We start from the raw sequence: 23227 nt of genomic DNA on the forward strand, positions 1-23227 counted from the left end.
GCAGGGCTGAGATGTATCCTGAAGTCACACACCAGGGGTGAAAGACTGAACCCATATTCAGAACAGCTTTTGGTTCCTGCAGAACAATCACAAAATTAGATAGAATAGAAGCGACTTTGCTTCATGTGTAAGAGGATATTGCACTGTTGCCTCTAATCATCTAAATTACTATTTTCACCTGATTAAATTGTAATCCTATTTTTTTCTGAAAAAAAATAAATCACCCAACAAATATCCAAGTCATTGAAGGATAAATTTGCCCAAGGCAGAGCCCACTCTATTCATTTACTGAATGTAATCTTGAAACTGTTCACAATTACAGATCACCAATTCCAAAGAAAAAGTAAACACCAAAGGAATTTAGTTTATTTATTGAAATGAACTAGTGGTCTCTTAACCACTAACAATTCCATTCTTATACAGCACAAATAAAACCTTTATAGTATGTTACATTAGAAACAAATACCACTGTAAGTGTAGTGATAGTTTAAACCTGCTTAGAGACTCTTCCGATTTCCAGCTGCCCCAGTCTGATTTCCGTGTATGAAATGTATACAGATTTTGAAATAGGGTTTTTGGTGTTAATCTTGTGCGTCATTTGACAAAGCAAGTAACATGTCTAATGCATCAAGCTATACTGAGTACCCTCCACCCCGCCTGGAAGATTTACATCCTTAAAGTGCGTGTGGAGGGGGAGATATTTACAAACCAGTTTATTATTTTAATATGCTAAGTAGTGTTGACAGATTAGTCATAATTATACTTATTGGGTTCTCGGCACTAGTCAGGTAAATCCAATACCTCTTAGCTTTCTTCAGTTTCACTCCATCCTGAACTTCATCCTTTAAGGTCTGAGAAAGAATAGGTAGTGGACTTGTCACACTATGCACAAAAAGAGGAAGGTAGTTCTTCAGTTTCAAAGTTGCTTTCAACATATGTACAAACAGTGCTAATGATTTATTCACAAGAAGAGCAAAGCCAATTAACACAGCGAGTTCCATGATGGAAGTACCTCCAAGGAATACACACTTTGGCTAACGCAGAACTAGAACCACAACAACTCATCACCATTTGTCTATCCACAGCTCATTTTGCTGAATGTTCAAAGAACTACGATAATGTACACAAATGAGATTTTTAAAGAACCCTACGGATAAACATGGCAAGTCCATCTTCATTGCTGTAGTACTTTTATAATCTTTTTTAAAAAAACACTAACTACACAGTACAGGTAAAGTGACCAAGGTCACTATTTACAAAGTTCCATACAAATGTCAGCAGAAGTAAAAACCATCAAAACCACATTTTAAATGCTACCTACATTCTAAAATCAAGTTACACCTCTCAATTTAAGCTCAGTGCCCACTCTATGTTATAAAGACATTTCCTTAATGTAGATTATTTTTAGGAAGCATTTGCCATTTGTAGCACACACACACAACAAAAATCACACCACTGTATATTAAAGAACATTTTGACAAGAGAATTGAGCCATCCCTTTATATAGGCTCCTACTTGCCAATGGTATTTTAATCTCTCTTTCATTATAAAGAGTACAGATTAGTATAGTTCTAAACATCCTATCTACAACAGAAACTACTCGTTTTTTAACAAAAACAGTTGGGAGACACTGAAATATCACCTGCATTTCTCATCTCACCCAGACAGATTAGTATAGTGTCAACTGGGTTTCTGAAAGAAGGATTCAACCTTCCAAAGCTCTCTTCCTCCTCCACCCTCAAACACTGCCAACAGTCAAGCATATCAGTAACCACAAACCAGTTTGAACACACACACATACTTTATGAAAGAACATTTTCCCTAAGCAGCTAGAGTTCAGTTACAAGATTGTTACAACTGACTTAATACAAGATTCCCTGACAGTGTATTTTTAAAAATCCATCATCCATTGAGGGCAATTAAGCATACAAATAGCAGATACCACCCTTTAACCTTCTAGAGTACTCGCTGAAAAATCTTTTATAAAAAAGGATGCCTTTTAGGGCCCTTAATCAAAAGAGTTAAGCAATGGCCATTGATTTGAAAGGTAAGTTCATAGTCTTACTGGCCCAATTGCAAAGAGTGATTTTTAAGGCACATCAGCCACATACATATGTGATAATGCATCGTTTTCTGACAGCAAATTGCATCAGCTTAATTTGTATTTAATTTGCACAGTACAGGTTTGCCTTTTTAGACAAAGTATCCCTGAATGGTCCTGTCATCATTATACAAATTACTTTAAAAAGAGGAAAATGTAACAAGTAAAAATATTTTGAAATATTTCTTAATAGAAAATTTTACTTGTATTTTACTTGCACTATTTCTTACTAGAAATAGTTGGAAGGTAGGTAGGTAGTCTTCAGTTCAAAATTCAGACCACACTTCTTATCCCCTCCATCACTGAGAATTTTTCTTAGCTCAAAATAAATTGGCACTTGCTAGGTGTGCAATCTACCTGGTTGATTTTACTATGCTTTTGATAATCTGATTAGGGACATATTTACCACACAACCCCCCTAAACTTCCTGTACACAACCACCACCTCTTGTGGCCTAGCTCATTTTCACCGCAGCTTTATGCTTTGCATTCAGATATGACAGTTAACGTCCAAATGGCATCACCAAAAAAATTATTTTGAAACATTAGTAGTTCACAATTAGCCATGCTGAAAGCAAGCCATAATGGGAACACAATACCAAGAAAAGTGTCTGCTACGCTATTTAAAATCATTTACCATCAGCTAGTGTATTGGGAGACCAGACTTGCAAACAAATTCACCACACATTGTTTCACAACTTGCCAGGGATACCAATTCCCTTCTCATCACTTTCCAGGCTTTCAGGGAGCTGTTCAGATACCAAGAACTTTGACCATTCTGGTGCCTTTGATCTTCTAGAGGCAGAGTCAGCCCAACAGCCTACCTTCCAGATTAGACGCTATTATGCTAATGTTAGCATGTAGCCACTACAAAATTCTAGGGGAGAAACAACTAGATGAGTTATGGTTTGTGTAGAGAAAAAATATTCTATTTTGACCTTTAAGGGAAAATCGTCCCTGGACCGTTCCTAATGGAAAATTATTTCAACCACTTCTAAACTGGGAGATGGTAGTTTAAAAAACAGGTGCCTCTAGATGAGAGATGGAGAAGATTTGGGGCCTGGCTTTTTTGTAGGTGTCATTGTTTTAGGCTGCACTGGTGAGAGATTTGGGGTCAGAGGGAGTTTAGAATATGAGCTATGCTGCCCAGCGGTGGATTAAAAATGTAGGCTTGTGACTCTGGCTCCAGTTCCTTGAATCACCACAATGAAATCCGAGCTTCCAAAGTCATGAAAATATATATTATAACCCACATACTTAGAGAAATTAAGCAAACACACAGAACCCTCCTCAGCAAGTGTGGGGAAAAAACGAGATTGGGGTGGGATAAACTAGGGTGTGGGGCTGGAGGGTGTTTTGAATTTGAAGTTGATACTAGGAGTTTTCTTTACACAGGCCAAAATAATTGATCATCTAGTACCAAAAGTGGTGAATCTATAATAATTTCTGGTGACAAAGGATATAGAGAGCTGAACAGGGTGTGCACACAAACTTCTCACCACCGTGAACATTCATGATAGATCACAACTGCTAGCTGGAAACAGACGCTCTATAATATCCGCAGGGTTGCCAGTATGCCAATGACATGCTGATCTCAGTTTTAATGGTATTACACCTTTGTCTTATATTTAAAGACCAGCCTGAGTTAGGCAAACAATTTGTCTCCCCCCACCTCCAGGAGTTAACATAAGGCATTTTTCACCACTAAAGGTTACCACATAAGAAACATTTGTCCATGCAGAATAAATATCACTGTCAACTTACCAAACATTTGGCAACTTCCTGGATGGCCTATTTGGATCTCAGAGTAAATGCTTTTAACAGACTTATTTAGAAGTTACATATTAACAGTCTTCAAACTGCAGCCACTGTCCCAACTTCCTAGAAATCCAGTGCTTAGGAACTGCAACTTCTTGATTCCGTCTCCCCCCCACAGGCCATATCATTTAAAGGCACTGAAAGCAAAGCCTTTTATATTCCCAGCTTTCAACACTGCCAGTTTCCTGCAGCACAGGAAGAAGTGTGTTCAAATCCTGTCCCCAATCCTTGCATCCCCAAGATGCAGCTAACGGAACAGTATTATAAGGGAAAGACTTCTTAACCATAGCTGGTGATCAGTTTACTTGTGCTGAGTTTCTGCTTAATACTGCTTTTAAAGTGGCAGATATTTTGGGGGAGTATCCCCAAGTGTCTCTTCTGCTCTTCCTATGGCTCAGGTGCCTAAGTAGACTTGGGAGTCTTATTTCTCCATATTTATATTGTCTTAACTATGTTCAGTGTAAAGTTTTTCTGCATGAAAACAGGAGCAATGTGTAGGCCTTTCTCCACACACTGTCAGCCTTCAAAAGTTTAGTATCTAGGATGCGCAAGATCTATCCCCATAGCCAGATTAAGTAGCAGGAAACTGAAATCAAAGGAAACTGAAACTTAAGAGCTCCTCTGTAAGTTGACACCTGCTAAGGGTAAAATCTACCTGGCTGCTTTTTCTAAAACTTTAGAAAATCTAATGCAAGAGTGTCTGTTCAGAGTTAGTGCACCTCTTATTCTAAGAGCAAATTTACTGTATACAACCATCAATGTTGCGGCCTAGACCTGAGGTTAGTTTTTCAAGCAATACACACTTCCATTGCAGATTTATGCTTACCATTCAAATATAGTTACCACACATCAAATACCAACGGATGGAACAGAACATTCTTTTGAGACAAATGGTTTACAATTAACCATGCTTAAATCAGGCTGCAATGGGAACGTAATACTAAGACAGACAAATATGCTAGTTTATTAAAATCATGCATCATCACTAGATTAGAGAGACCATACTTATTGTGCAAACAAAACTACTGCACAGTGTTTCACAACTTATAAAATTACCCCTCTATTAGCGCTCTCCAGGCTTATCTAAGGAACTGTTCAGGTGCCAAGAATTTTGACCAATCTGCTGCCTCTGAACTCCTAAGGGGAGGGCTAGTCAAAAGTCCTATTTTTAGACCAAAGGATTTCCTGATCAGATTTCCTAGTAATTGCCAGCAACTACCAAGGGTTAGGAGGAAAACAGCCTATTGAAAAATCATGGTTTGGATAGAAAAACAAGTTATTTTATGTTCTATATTCTATTATTCTAAAAAGTTCTATTACCACTGTTAGAGGAAGACAGCTCATGAATCATTCCAGCCAAAGAGAAATTACAGAAGCTTCAGGACACTGGGAGATGAGGGACGGAACACAGAAACCCCTAGACAAGAGAGGAGAGCAAGGCAGACACATTTTGGACTCTGCTTCTATATCATTGATCCAGTTTGGAGTGGGCAGGTTCAGGAGGGATTGGGAATATGAGGTTGTGGTGCTTTAATTGGGCACCAAATGATATAGCTAGCCAGGACTGGATTAAGTATCCTGCCTCCTGGAGTCACATGATGGAAGATTACTCTAAACAGTGACTCTGTTGTATCACGGGGGTTGCCAGTACAACCTTTCTAAACAACTGATTGGTTGGTCTCCTCGGAGACAAGTTTTGCTGCCCTGGAAAGCTGTCTTAAATTATTACTATTCAACGCTAACTACCCAGTACAGGTAACGTAAATAAAGTTATCATTTACAAAGTTCCATACAAAGTGTTAGCAGAAGCCTAAACCATCCAAAATGGGCATTTAAAATGCTACCTGCATTCTAAAACCATGTTACACCTCGCCATTTGAGCTCAGTGTCCACTTTCATGTTATAAAAATGTTTCCTTAACTCTGATTCTTTTTAGAAGTATTTGCCATTTGTAGCACACATTTCAAATCAAACCACACTGTGTATTAAAGAATATTTTGGCAAGAGAATGGAGCCATCCCCTTATATAGGATCCAACTTGCCAATAGCATTTTAACAACACTTTAATTATATACAGTACAGATTCAAATGGTTCTAAACATCCTATCTATAGCACAATTTACTCTAACTATAACAGATGAGTTGGAAACAGTGTCGGAGGGTGGGAGGCATGAAATAGCCCCTGCATCTCTTACCCTACCCAGCCAGATTAGTGTGATATAATTTGTGTTTCTGAAAATAAGACTCAAAAAGCTTTCCAAAGCTCTCTTCTTCCTCCACCCCCCAAACATTGCCATCAAGTAAGCACATAAGTAACTACAAAGCAGTTTGCACGTACACCAATACTCATTAATGGCCAAGCATTTTCCATGAACATCTGGAGTTCAGTTTTGAGACTGTTATAACAACTGAAACAGTCATTGTGACAGTGTCTAAAAACCAAACTAATCATCCACTGAGAGCAATTAAGCATACAAATAGCAGATACTGCCTTATTCTAAAGTACTAGGTGAAAAAATTTTCATAAAAGAAAGTATCCCTACAGCAAAAGGGTTAAGCAATGGCCATTGATTTGAAAGATACGCTAACATTCTAGTAAGAATATTATAATCACAAGTACTGATCCTAAGGCACATCAGCCACATGCATATGTGATAATGCATTGTTTTCAGACAGTAAATTGCACCAAATTAATCTGTATTTAGTTTGCACAATACAGTATTTTTTTTAAACAAAGTATCCCTGAATGGTCCTGTTATCATTAAAGGTACTAAAAACAGACAAATTTAACAAGTAATAAAAAATATTTTGGACTATTTCTCAGTAATACCAATAATGGGCTATACCATTCGAAAAAGAGTTAGGTATATAAAATGCAGTGCAAAATTCAAAATACGCTTATCTCATCCCCGCCATCGTTTCTGGGGAATTTTTTAACCCAGAAAATAAGTTGGCAATTGATAAGCATAAAATCTACCTGGTTATTTTTACAAAGCTTTAGCAAATCTAATCTGAGTGTCCGTTTAGCGGTTTTGTACCCATCTATCAATCTGGTAGCTCTAGACCTGGGTTTATTAGTTCTATAGCGGCTTTATGCTCAGCATTCAGATTCAATGGTTACTAGCCAGATCCTAGCATTGGTAGCACAGGACATTCTTAGTGAAAGACAGAGTTCACAATTAATCATGCATATATGAAGCCTCAATGGCAACACAATACCAAGAAAAGACACTTTAAAAAATCATGTACCACCACTAGATTACAGAGAGAGACCATACTTATGCAACCAAATCCACTGCACATTGTTTCACAGCTTGCTAGGTTTACAAAATTCCCCCCCCTTTCCAGATTTATGTAGGGGGAGCTTCTTCAGGTACCCATCTGCAGTCTCTGATCTTCAAATGGGAGAGTTAGCCATGTAGTCCTATTTTCAGACCAGAGGGTTTCCTGTTATGAGATTATTTATTATTAGTAACGATCAAACTTCAGGGGGGAAATAACTAATTGGGAGTCAGAGGGTTTACATAGAATGGGGGGCGAGGGGGAGAAATCAAATAAATAATCTGTTTTACCCTTATCAGAAAAAAGGCACTGGAGCCTTCCAAGCAATCTAACACTCTCCCGGACAGTGGAGATGGTGGTTTGAAAAAGTCTATCTCCACATACAAGATGCAGCAGATTCTGAACTAGGTTTCTTACATCACTGTTCTAATTAGTGGAAGGGCAAAGGTTGATTGAGGCTGGGAGAGGCTGGGAATATGAGTTTGCGGAATTTTGATTAGTCATCAAACAATATGGCTGCTCAGGGCTGATTAAGACATGGGCTTGCGCCTAGGGCCCTGGTTCCAGGAGTCGCACAATGACATCAAAGCTAAACTTGTGTAGCGATCCCACTTCTGCCCCAAATGGCATGGGAATGGGAGGACAAATTAAGCAAGATGCAAACAGCCATCCTAGAGTGTTTTGACTAGTGGAGGGAAGGTTAATTGTACATTTCAGATGAAAAAGAATTTCAAACACTGCAGGACAGAAGATGATGGTGTCTAGGGGCAAGAAGTGCCTCTAAATAAGAGACAGAGCAGAGAGGTTGAGAATACGCGTTTGTGGACTCTGAATGGGCACCAAATGAGATGACTGCCCAGTGCTGGATTAAGAGAAATTTAGGCCTAGCACTGTGGGTACTGAAATCACAAGACAACATCAAAAGTTACACTTGTGTAAAAAAAATTGCTTCTTAAACCCATGGCATGAGAAGGACAAATTAAGCTAAAAGTAAGCAGCTACCCTAACAGCAAGGCAGGAAAGTGGGGAAAACAGAAGGAGGCTGGTGAGACTAGGTTCAAGAGGGTGTGGACGGTGAAGTTTCTACAAAAATATGAACTGGCACTACAAATAGTTTTCTTTACCTGGCTTCCAGGATCAATCACCTAATAGAGAAAGATATTCGGTTACTTATTTCAAAAGACCGGGACTTTCAGGAAATTAACAATGTACAGAAGTGAAAGGTGTGCATTTTTATTGTGAAAAACCCAAAGCAACAACAAATTTAGGAGTTAAAAATATTTTAAGAATTAATATTTTTCAAAATAAGCTACCGAACATTTTCTGATTAGCAGGATCGGAGACAAAAGTTAGTGTACCCGGCCACCAATGTGGAGCCTTGGGTTTATTTCAAAGAATGCAGGTCATTTCCACTGCAGCTTTATGCTTAGCATTTAGATACAATGGTTACCACCCAAATACCAGCACAGACAGCACAGAAAATTCTTTTGAGATATAAATAGCTCACGATTAACCATGCTTAAAATCTAGCCGCAATGAGAACACAATACCATGTCAGACAAGTATATTATTTTCCTTAAAATCATTTACCATCACTGAAGTATTGAGACCATACTTATAATGCAAACAAATCCACTGCATTGTTTCACAACTTGCCAGATTTACAAAATTCGGCCCCACCACCTTCCTACAAAAAATAGTTTACATAGTCACTGATTTTAAGAAACAGAAAAGAAAATGATTATTTACTGAGTGCAATTTCACAACCCCATGTTGCAGCCCAAACTTTGTGTTCCATTGTGCAAAGCACAGAGGTTTTCCATTGCCTATATTAAGTCTCTGAGAGGGAGAGAGAAAGGACTAAAATTTAAGCACCAATACATGAGTTAGGCGCACTGATGTATTCACTGTAGGATAAAGCCAGGATGTGGTGGAAGACGAGGTGGTGGTCTTTGGGGCAGTGCTGGAGGGAATTGTGATACAAACTGAGATGGGTATCCTGGCTGTGGCATTTGACCTGCAGACTGAACTCCCACTCGTGGGGGAAGAGGAGGGTATGGAACTCCTGGATAAGGAAGAGCTGGTCCTGAATCCATGGCTGCAGTAAATGGAGTGGGGAAGCGTCCTGCCGGGACTGATGGAGGAGGTGGGGGTGGTATTCGTCGGGGCATAACTGAGGGAGGAGTGTTTGCATCTGAAGAGTAGGAAGTTTGAGGTGCTGGTGTTGTCTCAGGTGCTCTTGGCTGAGGCTGCTGCTGAACCTGTGGAAGTCTCTGTCCCTTCAGCACCATCTCTTGGAGCTTCTCGATTTTTACACGTCGCAAGTGAGCCAGTTTACGTTTGCTCTGGTATTCATCAATGAATGAATCCAGCGATACTTCACCATCAAGAAACTTTTCTGCCATATTCTGTCAAACATTGAATAACCCTGTTAGAAAGTAATATGTTCTGAAGGAATCAGAAATAGCTTATATCCTAACAGCATTGTGTCTCCTTTCCTGTCATTTGTTCCAGCTTGCACATGGAAGACAGAACACGGTATACTTTACAATTCCAAGCAATGTTTTTCTCAGTTATTTCTCAGATGTATTTGAGTTCATCTCTGCTCAGCTATCATTTTGTGCCCAAGCCATGGTAGCAAGAACATTTAAACCTGGCTCTTGCTTAGCAGGGCTCTCATGTTTCCCTGACCTCTGGAAACATGAATGAATCACATTCAACAGTTTTCCAGATGGCTGGCCAAACCATTCATTTTATGATTCAGCATTGCCAATACTGACCAGGAAACCACTTAGAACCCTGCAAGCAAGAACTGGTTCCAGCATCAGTAGAGAGTCAGAGATCAGTATTAAGCCATGTTTTTAGTCTACTCATTCTCACTGCCTGGACAAAGTGAGGCTTTGATAAATGCTATTTTAATCAAGACAGGCAACAATACATTTCAATATAACCAATTATAATTTGCCCTGAACATGACTTTTTGAGATTACAAGTCAGTTTTAACAGGTTTGGTTATTACTCTTAACATGCAGTGTAGTGAAAACAAGCCAATGTCCCACAGGCAATTCACAAATAGAGCCAACCACGTCAATGCCTGTAAAAACCTGAGCACAGTGAGGGGTGACCAGATACTAGACAGATACGCAAGAATCATAATGGAATATTCCATTGCTGCTGAGGAGGCTTTCCTCCTCCCCGAGAACGCTGCGCACTCGTTATCCTCATTACATTTTCAGTTTCAGCAAGAGAGAATGGCTCACGTCAGTTTTTCATCTCACCCAGACTCCAAGAGTGACTGACATGTTGTGTTAGTTTAATACATGCACCTGGCAAACAACATTACATCTGGATGTTTATTTAGAAGGAGTTCTACACAGACATGCTATTGGTTTGAAAACAACCTGAGGGCACATCTACACTTATGGGGACTATAGCAGCTCAGCTAGGCACCATACTTATGCCAGCATAATCCCATAGCACTGACAACCTATAGTGATGGAAGGGGTTTTCCCGTCACTATAGGAACACCGCCTCCCTGAATGAAGGTAGCTAGATCAACAGAAGGATTCTTCTGTTCCCCTATCTGCGTCTACACCAGGGATTAGGTTGACATAGCTATGGCACTCAGGGGTGTGAATTTTTCACACACCCCCCCGAGCCTGTAGCTGTGTGTCTATGGTCTGAGCATGCTTTCCACATACAAGCTAGAGAAAAATTATAGTATTTATGTTAAAAATCTTTAAAAGTAAGCTTGCAATCCTTACTCGGACAAAATAATTCCCACTGAACTCAAGTGGCTGTTTGCAAAAGTGTTAAGTGATGGTTTGGGCCCTATTCTTTGAAAAACCCTTAGATCTAGGATATCTTTATTTAATAGTACGTTACAACTGCGTATGTTCAAAAAAAAAGCCTTGCATAACTGAGATGAGGAGCAGAATCTCTTATTTGCACTACACATGTACTGCCATTACCTCAGTGTCTTCTTCAATCTTCGCCCCCTCTGTTTGAAGAAGTGCTAATAGTGTCTCCAGGGAAGCACTGCTGGATTGTTTATCTGTAATAATTTGAAAAGAACAGTTAATGGACCAGCTGTTACAAGAGATAATTTCTGACTGAAATTATACAGATCCAGTAAGGATAAGGCTTCTTTTAAAGGTCAAACATACTATTTGATTATTTAGTCTTTGTATTACTCCAGACAGGAGGATTCTACGTAGAAAATGCTAATGTGTTTTCTGAGAATTGCATTTAAAAATTACTCACTACAGTAAACTTATAACTGAAAAAAAATCAAATGAACTTAAGTTGGTAAATGTGTTAAGATAAAATACTTCATAACTTGAAGTATGAAGCAAGAATGTATTAAATGCAAGATTATATTCAGTCTAAGTCTGAATTTTCATTGGGTTGGACAATCTCAGGAAAGAAAAATTTGAGGGTTTTTTTTTTTAACCATCAGCTGAAATTTGATCATATGCAGACAAAAGATCAACAGTAGTTAGGTATGTATGTTCTTTTAATCATAGAAAGGAATGTGTATTCCAACAATACACGTTTGTCTCTAGTTCTTTTTACTAGGTGGCAGAAGATGTATTTAATAATTAAGGCTACATTTTAGTCACGGGTATTTTTAGTAAAAGTAAGGACGGGTCACGAGCAGTAAACAAAAATTCACGGCCCATGACCTGTCCATACCTGCCACTAAACGTACCTGTGACTGAAACTTGGGGGGGGGGGGGGGTTCCCTGGGGCGGCCTCAGGTGCTGGGGGAGGGCGGCCTAAGTGCTGGGGGGCAGGCAGCAGCGTGCAGCCCAGGACCACCACTGCTGCTGGAGTGGGGGATTGGAAGGGCCAGCAGGCTCCCTACCTGGCTCCGCACCTCCCCTCCGCCCAGGCAGCAGCAGAGTTTGGGTGTGGGAGGGGGCAGGGGCACAGAACAGTGTGAGGCGGGCGCTGGGTGACACTTACCTTGGGAACTCCCTGGAAGCGGCGACATCCCGCTCATCCATCCCGCTCATCCGCTCTGCACATTGCCTCCGCCCAGAGTGCTGGCTTTGCAGCTCCCATTGGCTGGGAACTGCAGCCAATGGGAGCTACGGGGGCAGTATCTGCAGGTGGAGGCAGTGAAAAGAGCTACCTGGCCATGCCTCCGCCTAGCAGCTGAGCAAGGGCGATGTCACTGCATCCAAGGAGTCCCCCAAATAACTGCCGCCCAGAGCCCACCTCACCCCATCCCGTGCCCCAACCCACTGCCCCCTCCCACAGCCAAAATCTGTTGCTGCGGGAGGGGAGAGGGGGGTTGGCCCAAGACTGCCCCAGAAGCAGCTGGTACGACTGGCACAGGGGCTGTGTGAGCTGCCCCTGAGCCAGGCACACCAGCCACTGCAGAAGTCATGGAGGGAATCCGTGATCTCAGTGACAAACTCGCAGCCTTATTAATAATCTATGAGAACAGTGGGATTTTCCTGGTCTCCTATCGACTGTGAGCTCGTTGGGGGCAAGGATGATTTTTTTTGTTCTGTGCTTTTAGAGTGCCTAACACAGGGGTGGCCAACCTGTGTCTCCGGAGCCACATGAGGCTCTTCAGAAGATAATATGCTGCTCCTTGTATTGGCACCGACTCCGGGGCTGGAGCTACAGGCACCAACTTTCCAACGTGCCAGGGGGTGCTCACTGCTCAACCCCTGGCTCTGCCACAGGCTCTGGCCCCACTCCACACCTTTCTGCCCCCTCCCCTGAGCCTGCCATGCCCTCACTCCTCCCCCTCCTCCCCAGAGCCTCCTGCACACCGTGAAACAGCTGATCGGGAGGTGCGGGGAGGGAGGGGTAGGTGCTGATTGGCAGGGCTGGGAGTGGTGGGGGGAGCAGATGGGGGACTGCTGATGTATTACTGTGGCTCTTTGGCAATGTACATTGGTAAATTCTGGCTCCTTCTCGGGCTCAGGTTGGCCATCCCTGGCCTAACACAATGAAGTCCAGATCTATGACTAGGGCTCCTAGGTGCTATGGTAGTACAAATAATAAATAATAATATAGACTGATCTATAATCCAAACATTACTATTTTGACACTTCAGTTCTTTTACTCATACTGATATTCTATATGCACACAGCTAAGAATTAGGGGCATGCATCAGAAAAGAGAGAGTATATCTATCCATATTTTAGAACAAGAGAGAAAAGTACAGGAAAATAGGAGATATAGAACCACAAGAACATGTTATACCTAGCTTGGTTTTCTTGATCTGATATGCTTCAAAAAGAACCTGCAGCTCCTGATATTTCTGGTTCAAACTTGCTTTCAGAGAGTCCAATTTTGGTTGGTACAAAAGATTGCCCTCAGCCAGACTACGGTTGCTGGCAAGAGTCATTTCCTTGCTAAGCTGAACATTTTGGGCCTGCAAAAGAAAAAGAGATGTAAGGTATAATGGGACAATGGTATATTAGACAAATACTGATATCTACACAGACAACACAAGACTTCTATAAATTTGACCGAGCAGCAAAATCCAAACTGTCTTGAATCATCCTCATCACCACTGAATCAGATCCTAAAAGAGATGCTGATAGTTTTGGACAATGCATAGTAAGCCAAAAAACTAAAGATGGGAAAAGACCTATTAGGTAATCTTGTGCAACCCTTATTCCAACCATTGTAGATCTGTTTCCTACCATATCTTCTGTGCTCTGTCCAGTCTAGTATGAAAATTCATTTAAAAAACTGTGCTTTAGCCTTATGCTAAAAAAGTAACAAAGCAGCTCTAGAAGACACAGGTAAACTGTATATGGCAAGGAGCATATTAGAAATGCCTACAATAGAAAGGACTATTGTGGGAGAGGCTCATGAATGCTGGAGACAAACTTAAAAGAAACTGCACCTATGGAAATCTCTACCACAGGAAATAAGAGTGGAATCAGTCACTTTCAGAATGAAATGAAAGACTTATTTCTTTGATTTTGCTTTCATTTCCTTCACACATAAGCAGAAAGCTTATGAAATTGTTGTCTCTGGCACAAAGTGACGAAAATGATGACGAATATAGCAGTTTTTATTTTTAAATACTTGGGAGGCACTCATGCTTTGGAGAAGAGAACCATAGGAGTTGCACATCTTTTTTTTTCTTCCTTTTTTGCAGAGGGGAGGAGGAATCACTGATACTGGTGGGTTTTTGCAAGTATAGGTTTTTTTTTAATTTAAATTCTTAAATCACTGACCGAAGTAGAAACTGGAATAGTTCTAGCTCTTGCTACATTCCTGAAAGAGCCAGGTTTGATATTTTGAATATGGTTGTGGCTAGCCCAGTCTTCTCACACTGTAGACAGAGCTTTTGGAGAGTTTATTCAGAAAATATCTGCAAGGAAGTGGGAGTGTGTGTGCATTTCATCATTTGAAGAATTTATTCTAATCCCAATTCTAAATCTATGTGAAAGATGTCTGGTCTACTGGTCAAGTCATAGGATTGTGAGTCCAGAGTTTTATGTTCTATTCCAGGCTACATTGACTCACAGTGTGTCCTCTTACAAGTAATTTAATCTATGTGCATAAATTTCTCCCTCTTTAAAATGGTGATCGCTGAAGGGTAAAGCAAGGCTTTTTTGTAAAATGTGTTGAGATCCTAGAATAAAAGATGTAAACTGAGTGCAAAATACGCCATCCTTCCTCTTTTACTGAAAAGCAAAAATCAATAATTGCTTTCTTTATGGTTCCCTCTCCTACACATTGTTCCCAAATAGTGTTAATAAAGCAATCCTGGGTTATAGGCAAAAGTATTTTTTTTCCAGTTTAATCCTTCCAATTGACACATCCTAGTTTGAATGACGCTGTTCTCAAAGAATGAATGGCCAGCTCTCAAAAAGCAAGAAACAAAGACCACTGTAGGAGATATTCCAAGTTTGTTCAAAACCAGTAATTTTTCAAGAAAGTCTTCATGAGACTTTGGGAAAGCAGAGCATTGTGGGAAAGGCTGCCTGGGCAGGATTTCAATTTAGACTTCAAAACAAGATTTAGACATCAAAAGGGAAACATGTAAGAGATTTTATTTCAGTTGTTCAGTCTGAATCAAAACCATGGTTCTCTTTTCCCATGGCCTGCCAGGGGGACTGGTTCTCTGAAGCTTGCCTTCATTATTTAATCCAATGAAAGATCTCTACAACTTTCAGTAGTCTGTGTTCTTTGCCTGCTGGACTAACACAGTGTCTAGTATCCTGCACTATTTATTCTCACAAGAAATTTTATTTATTTCTTCATCCTCTTCTGCCTTTTGATAGGAAGATTTTGCTTCCATGGTAAATTTGGGAGTGCAGTGGTACACCAGCGTCCCTTGTGAAATAATCCCTGGTAGCATGCCACAAGGTGCATCATGCCTCACACAAACACTGTAGGCAATTCAGGGCTAAGGCTCTATCAGCCCTAGGTCCCTAGTCCGCTCCCCAACAGCTTTCAGCATTATGCTCCTCCTGCCTCTGTGATCCCTCCTCCAACTGCCACAGAACTGTGACCTAGCCGCTCCACAGCATAAGGAGAAGAGCAGTAGCAGATTCACCACACTGCACTTTGTTGACTAATCAATGCTCAAGCTGATTCTCCACACTACCAATGTGCTCCCTGTTTAAATTCTGATCAGCTTTATACTAGAGAGTTGCACACTTTGTTACTTCTAAGGGCTAAGCGTGAGCGCACTGCAAACACCAGGAGCTCCTTGCATCTCGCCATTCTCCTCACCCGACAAGTGACCTGTGTGCCACTCTCCTATCCCTTCTGTTTCAGACTCCCTGCAGCCTTCAGACCCACTCCCTCATACCAAGGGATCTGTGTGCCCCAGCTGTCCCCTCCCCATGTCTCCCCTCATTCACTCCACCAGATCACAGGGGCTCTGTCTCTCCCCATTCTACATTCCCTCTCCATGCCAGAAGCTCATTCCCTCAACCCTTTGGCTCCCATTCATTCTTCTGCCACACGCCAGAGGCTCTGTGTTCCCCACGTCTACCTTCCTCCAAACTATTGTCTTATCTCTCCCCACTAGGGGTTTTGCGTACGGCCCTTTCATCCGTGCCAAGGGCTCCATGTGTTCCCATTCCTCCTTCCCCCCGCCCCCATGCCAGGGCCTCACTCTCCTCTATATCAGGAGCTCTCTGTGTCCCCGATCCCCCCCCTATTTCTCCTTTCTTTTAGGGTGTCAGTTTAAAACTACATTGGGAGAACAGGCAGAGCTAAGATGGGGGTACTGCTATGCTGGAACATATTAATGGCTGCCATTAAGAGATTCGTCGATCCATGGACAACTATAGAAGTGGTTGAAGTGGCTGGTTTTGTTAACCAGATGCCGGGGGCTACAAGTGTCCTTCCTTTTCCCCTTTCCCCCAAATCAATAGGGTTCTGGCCACTCCCTGAAATTCTGGAATTGATCAGTTGCAACACACAGATCATCAAGCTGAGCATTAAACCTCGCTTTGCTTACCCAATAAAGATAGAATTCATAATAAAATTACAACTTCCACTTCTGTTACCTAAAAGGTTTAAATATATTAGCTCCCTTTAGCGTCTGCGTTCCTAAAATGTTTGGTTAAGCTGAAACTGCCAAAAAATCTCTCTGCATACATGACTTCTGGTTTCCCGTCTCCTTTTCCTTGAATTAAACTCAACTGTAAGTCTCTGTCCCCAGAGCGACCTTATTGCTGGATTGTTTGGGTTTTGGTTTTTTTTTTAAATTATGCAAGTTTTTCCACTTAACTTTGTTTATTGTTCTCTCCCTAATCCTCCCCATGTTATCAGTTTTACTCCTTAATATTTCCGCTTTGTCCACCCATCTGTTTATTTAGCTGCTGCTTCCTTCCTCTCATCTGCCTTTTGCATAGACTCTGTGCCAACGTCTGCCCATTTCCTAGTTTAACATGTAGTTCTCCAATATGCCAGTGTGCATGCAGACTAAAACTTGGTATTATTAAACAAACTGCATTGGTAGAGGGACTAAATCTTTCAAGACCAACAGATACAACGCCTATATTTTGTAAAGTGCTGTAGACACCTACATGTAGTATTTTGTGCAGTCATGTTATACAGAGATAGACAGATACTTTTAACAGTCAGACCAACGGACTCCTTCCAGTACAGAATGCCAATGACTAAGAACACATGATGCCCAGCACCAAGACCAAAACCACCTTTTATTATAAAAAACAGATTATACCAATATTATTCACTGATAGTACTACCTTAATTAAGATGAATCCCATTTAATTCAGTAAGGATGCTTGTGGAATACAATACTACTAAACATTAGAAAGGATGGACGAACCTGGCTCACAGTACTTTGGCATTTATATACCACTTTCTATCTTCAAAGCATTGTCTATACGTTAACGAATCCTCAGAAACATCTCTGAAGTTGGTATGTATGTATGAAATTCCCTATTTCTGAGACGGGAAAGCTGGGAGTTCAAGGGACCTGCTCCATGCCACAGAGGGAGCTAGGATCAGAAGCCAAGTGTTCCTAGCCTCCAGTCCTGTGCTCAGACTGCATCGAAATAAAAAGAATGTTTATTTTCAAAGCACTAAGGGCAGTGTGAACAATGTCTTCAGAAGTAATTGTTTCCTTTTGAAAGGCTCTCAATTGTATGTAATGCTTTAATCTGCCAACTTCCAAACACTGCCTAATGCTGTATTTAAAATGCATATCATTCTTAGTACACCTCTACCCTGATATAACGCTGTCCTCGGGAGCCAAAAAATCTTACCGCGTTATAGCAAACTTGATTTGATCCGCCGGAGTTCTCAGCTCCGCCCCCCTGGAGCGCTGCTTTACCGCGTTCTATCCGAATTCGTGTTATAATGGGTGGCGTTATAAAGGGGTAGAGGTGCACTTGAGGTATAGTAAGAGCTATATCTTGCCCTTGTTTTTTGTACTCCTCTACCTGACCCATCTCACCCACTCAGCACACCAGTAAGTCAACGGTGATATGGATCCAAAACTCAAGTTATTTCTTTCAATTTAGGACAAACTGAATTTGCCATTTTGTTTTACTTTCAGAGGATTTTCCCAGAATAAAGGGCAGCAAGTCCCAACCACATATTTTCAACCTTATTCACTCCAGTCCCTGAAGGGGGGGGAAATCACTTCTACCCAAATCCAATGCTAAAGACTGTCTAATATTTCATGGTTGCTCCCATTTGTTCGTCCTCATCTTGCCACCTAAAGCACTGAAAAAAACCTCCTGCAATGGTCTGTCATTCTTAAAAGCTTGAAAATAAGTTCTCCCCCTTCCCCCCCCCCAATTTTGCCAGATTCCATCTGCTCAACATCATTCTACCCTCTTTGCCTGCCCTTCCCTGGGTTTTGAATGGAACTAAAAAAAACTATGTCTGTTCTTAGTTAACAACCTAATTTATACAACCTCATCAGTTTCCCATCAACACATCTACCATCAGCACAACTCTTAACAGCTTAGATATCTGCTAAAGAAATAGGAAATGGAGGGGAACACAGCACATTGTATATAAGGGACCAAAAAAAATATAAAATGCTTCTCTCCCTCACCTCACCAATGGAATAGTTAGACAGAGGTTTTCCCCAATCACACCAATTTACAATCAAATCTAGGGATTGTGTATCTGTAAGGGTGGCTATAATTCAGGTTGGTCCGCTGTTAAATACATATAACATAGCTAAGCAACACTCAGTGGGATAAAGGAGACACAAATCTACAAATAGCTGAAAAGTGTAAACACCAGGAGGAAAAGGGATGATTTAGTGAAATAAAGGGCGTAAAATTAGGAAAAGGAAGAAAGTTAGGAAGGGAAGAAAATCTTCTTAGTGACAGCAGGCTGTGAAACGGTTTCTCAAGGAGTAGAGTATCAGGAGGTAGCTGTGTTAGTCTGTATCCACAAAAACAACAAGGAGTAGAGGCTCCATCTTTGGCATGTTTAACACTAGAGAACGCTATAGTAAATGTACAAAAGGAAACAAACTGGTTTTGGCACGCAGATGACAGACTGGATAACCTAACAGGTCTTTTCTAGTTCTAGATTCTAGGATTTCATTATCTGAGCCTCACAGGCTGCCCTACCACTGTTGTGTAATGAAGGAATATTCCCCATTTCAAAACCTGCCCCATTCCCAACAGCTGACACACAAGCCAATTTAAGTAATAGTAGATTTGGCAATTCAGTCAACTGACCAGTCAAATATTCCAACAGCAGCACTCTGATGTAGGTGGCGGACTCCATTTCTGATTGCATCATGGTGTCATTGTTTCATTTTTTAGAACTGCATTTCATTGTGCTTCATGTTTTTCTGAGTTAAAATAACACGTTAAGTAACTTAGTTACTTGATTAGGCACAAATATCTAAGGCTAAGCCTACTGGAGAACAGAGACGTACTCGTTTTTGTTACTGTTATTAAATTAGTGCTTTAAAATATTTGACCAATAATTTTTGGAGAGGTCAAATGCCCAACCCTGCAATAGCCTTTATGTTACCTTGGAGAACACATTTAAATTATAAATGCTGGGAGTAAGCATAGTCTGAAGGAAGAAGTCAGGAGACAGAGCTGGAGGGCTCCAAGTTCTAATCCTGGCTTTGGCACTGATTCACTTAGGATAGGTCTACACAGCCAGCAGCAATAAGTCCCCAAGTCCAGGCTGACAGACTCAGGCTTCCAGGGCTCACACTACAGTACTAAAAATAGTAGGGTAGACATTGAGGCTCGGCCTCGAGCTCTGAAGTCCAGGGAGAGGGCTGGGCTTCAGACCCTAAGCTGCAAGTTAAAAGTACAGTTTTTAGAGCCAGAGCGTGAGCCCCAAGAGCTTGAGTTAGTCGACCTGGGCTTGGAGGCTTGATGCTGTGGGCTGCCACTGGCTGTGTAGATGTACCCTGAGGGGCCTTGGGCAATTCACCTAACTCTCATGTCTCCGATTGTTCATCTTTCTCCACCTGTAAATCATGCATAATACCCGATTATCCTACAAACGTGGTGTGAAGATACATGTAAACACTGAGGGAATGTATTAGCATAACAGGCCGCCTCCAAATTGCACAAACTTATCAGAATCAGCCTCAAATTGTACCATCCACAAAATAGCTTAAGTTGTGAGGTTCTGCCACAAAATTAGGCTTTGTCTATAACCCTTTGAAGAATGACAACAGTGACTCATCCCGTTTTACGTTACATCTCTAACAAGGACAAATTTCCTACAGAAGGTGAACATGATTGGTGTTTACCATCAAACACTACAACTTAAGTAATCTTTACTTTCCTTAATGTTTGATAATGTCTCAGTTTTCATGAAAATGGTAAGGTGAATGAAGTGCAACCTCAATTTTGTCCACCTCCAAAGAATGTAAAGTAAGTTAAACAATTTTACAATTAAGATTAAAAACACTGTTTTGGTCAATATATTGCAATGTTATTTAAGGTTATTTTATTTAATTCAGAAGAAGTAGATTCAAGAACTGCATTGTTCAGCATTATAAAAAAATCAGACCTGCAAAATAAGCTGTGAATGTTCTAAACTAACAACAGAACACTCATTTTCTTCCAATTAGTCTCCACAATTAAGCTTTGTCTACACTGGAAAGGGTTTGCCAATGTCGCTGTACTAGAAAAGCCTTCTAGATGGAGACACAGTTATTGCTGCTACAGCTTACAGTTCCTCATACAAAATAAGCTATACTATGCCCAGACTAGAGCTTTTGGGGCATATCTAAATGGGTTAGCGGTGTGATTTTTCCACACCCATAACTGACATAGGTAAGCCAGCAAAACTTTTAACTATAAACCAAGCCTTAGTAAATCTAGAAGTTTCTCCAGTGAAGAGAAAGACAAAGTTACTAAAACCTTTGAGAATCTCAAAGATTACCTTCCATAATATATGAAAAAAAGATCACCTAAGTATCTTCAGCCTGGGTTTTCAGGTGGAAGTATCATCTTGAGAAACCTCAACTTCTCTTTTCACCTCAGTGGATGTCACAGGTGTGTACAACTGGAGGTGTTTGCAGGCAGAGAGAGAAAAGAAAGGAGGAAAAGAATGGCCTGAACCCAAATGCATTCTAGGTGGGTTTAAAATGGAAATACAAATGCTACAAATCAGAATACTAGATTATTTTCCTGCCTGGGATGTTCTCTGACCATGTGGAAAAGCAGAACTCCCTCCCAGCTAATAGAACAGTTTAGCTGACATTCTTCATCTTTGACCAGTCAAGATGCAAATTACCAACCTTCATTTTTAATACAAGCTGAATAAGGCTTCTCATGGTATTATACGTTAAACATGACTATGTCTACATTAAATCATGTTATGAAAATGTTTGTATCCATGTAAAATATAGCTCCAATTTCTGTAGCTATTGCAAAAAAAGACAGACACACAAGACAGTTTATATACAAGTCTAATGGAAGCAAAACACATCTCATGTAAAAATGTGTAACTTCTTTAGGCCTCTCTACTTACACTATTAGACCAATACATTAAACGATCCCTTTATTTTAAAGTGAATTGCAATCCCAAATACATTTCCTAGGTCAACTGTGGGGCTGTTTTATACTGTGTTAGACATCAGGACAGTACAGCAAAGAGGGGTCAGCTAAAGGAAGATCACCAAAGCCAACTGAAGACCTTCAGCTGAAAGAAATGGGATGTTTAAGGGAAGCCCTCCCACTATGTAAACTGAGTGCAAATTGAAGTAACAGTTAGACTTTTAAATATGCTGTACAAAACCAAGAACTGTCTCAAGCAATCTCCCTCAGATCCCTTTCCAGCCAGCAGGGAGGAATGCATCTTTCAGCTACTTGTATGTGAGCCTTCCCTCTGAGACTTGCTCAGAAGAGATCAAATCTGGAAATTAAGACACAAACTACAAGCATTAGTTTTCAAGTACATAATCCAAGTACAGACAAACAGTTAAATCCAAATGAAACAAACCAGCAGCTCATAAAACACTTGCAGAATTGCCCATGGGATTGGTAGAATACCTTAATGAAAGTTAGATAAAAATTTCAACGTGCAATTTGAAGCACAGATGCAGAGCGCTGGTCAGAACTGGCAACAAGACAGTACCACCTGAGAGGGGGGATCTAAACTCAGCTTTCTAATTTAACTACTTGAGATTTAACCACATCCCACTGAACATTCAATGCAATAATACTGAGCTAATCAGAAGAGGAACCTAATGACAGAGGGATTGCTTAATGCTGAGTGGGTCATTCTGAAACTAAATATATATAATTATAAAGGCACAAGACTATGTGGCAAGAAACTGAAACCGTGGTCACACATACCGAGGCATATATTTTTTAAAAGAGCAAAACCCTGATTTTGCTGCCATGCCAAAGAAGCCTGTTCAACACTTAAAAACACTGGTTTACATAAGAGATTCTCCAAGACTTATTTGTGTGGCGCAATGGTGGTCAGTTACTGTGTAGTTTAGTTTTAGAATGTGTGTTCCTAAGGGAACAATTCCAAACCAGATACCTATTGTAATGCAAGGTCTGAATGAGACTAACCCCAGCTAGCCACAAAGTCTGGCAAATCCTACCATAATTATAATCTTGCATTGGCAGGCAACACAGTAAATACACTGTCAGCATTTCCATTAAAAATCCTTATTTTCAGTGAATTATAAATTCACAAAAAAATGTTCCAAGCTGCAGCCCTTAACTTGCTTTATATTTAACTCTCACACGCTAATTTCAGGCTTCCCTTCCGAACCCCACATACCCTAATACTCCCACATTTTGCCCTCTCTTTACTTTTGCCACTATTGTACAAACACAAAAGAAAATAGCCAAAATGAGAAGTTGTCAAGACAGTGCTAAGTCTTCCTTAAAGCAGGACTGCACATTTTGACTATTTGATTAGTAAAATATTCTTTCAGTAAGTGTTTAAATGGTCAAGGAATTTTAGTGTCTGAAAATTTGGTTAAAACTTGGTTAAAAGGCAGTGTTTATACATAAAACACAAGGAGTTGTGTAAGTATGTTAGGAAACAAGACATACTTATCAAATAGGTATGCAGGGCCGGCTCCAGGCACCAG

At 40.6% G+C, this 23227-nt stretch overlaps 1 protein-coding gene across 1 annotated transcript in view; it reads right to left on the reverse strand.

Moving 5' to 3' along the window:
- Positions 1-698: 698 nt before the first annotated feature.
- Positions 699-23227, reverse strand: part of VPS37B (VPS37B subunit of ESCRT-I) — a 30814-nt gene continuing 8285 nt past the window's right edge. The window contains exons 2-4 of the mRNA XM_039505314.1: positions 13426-13597; positions 11172-11254; positions 699-9608 (exon numbers count right to left, since the gene is read on the reverse strand). Of these exons, the coding sequence (XP_039361248.1) occupies positions 9105-9608; positions 11172-11254; positions 13426-13597 (759 nt within the window). The 3' untranslated portion in view covers positions 699-9104. The remainder of the gene's footprint in view (positions 9609-11171; positions 11255-13425; positions 13598-23227) is intronic.

This window comes from Mauremys reevesii, linkage group 18 (assembly GCF_016161935.1).
Source record: "Mauremys reevesii isolate NIE-2019 linkage group 18, ASM1616193v1, whole genome shotgun sequence".
NCBI classification, from domain to species: domain Eukaryota; kingdom Metazoa; phylum Chordata; order Testudines; family Geoemydidae; genus Mauremys; species Mauremys reevesii.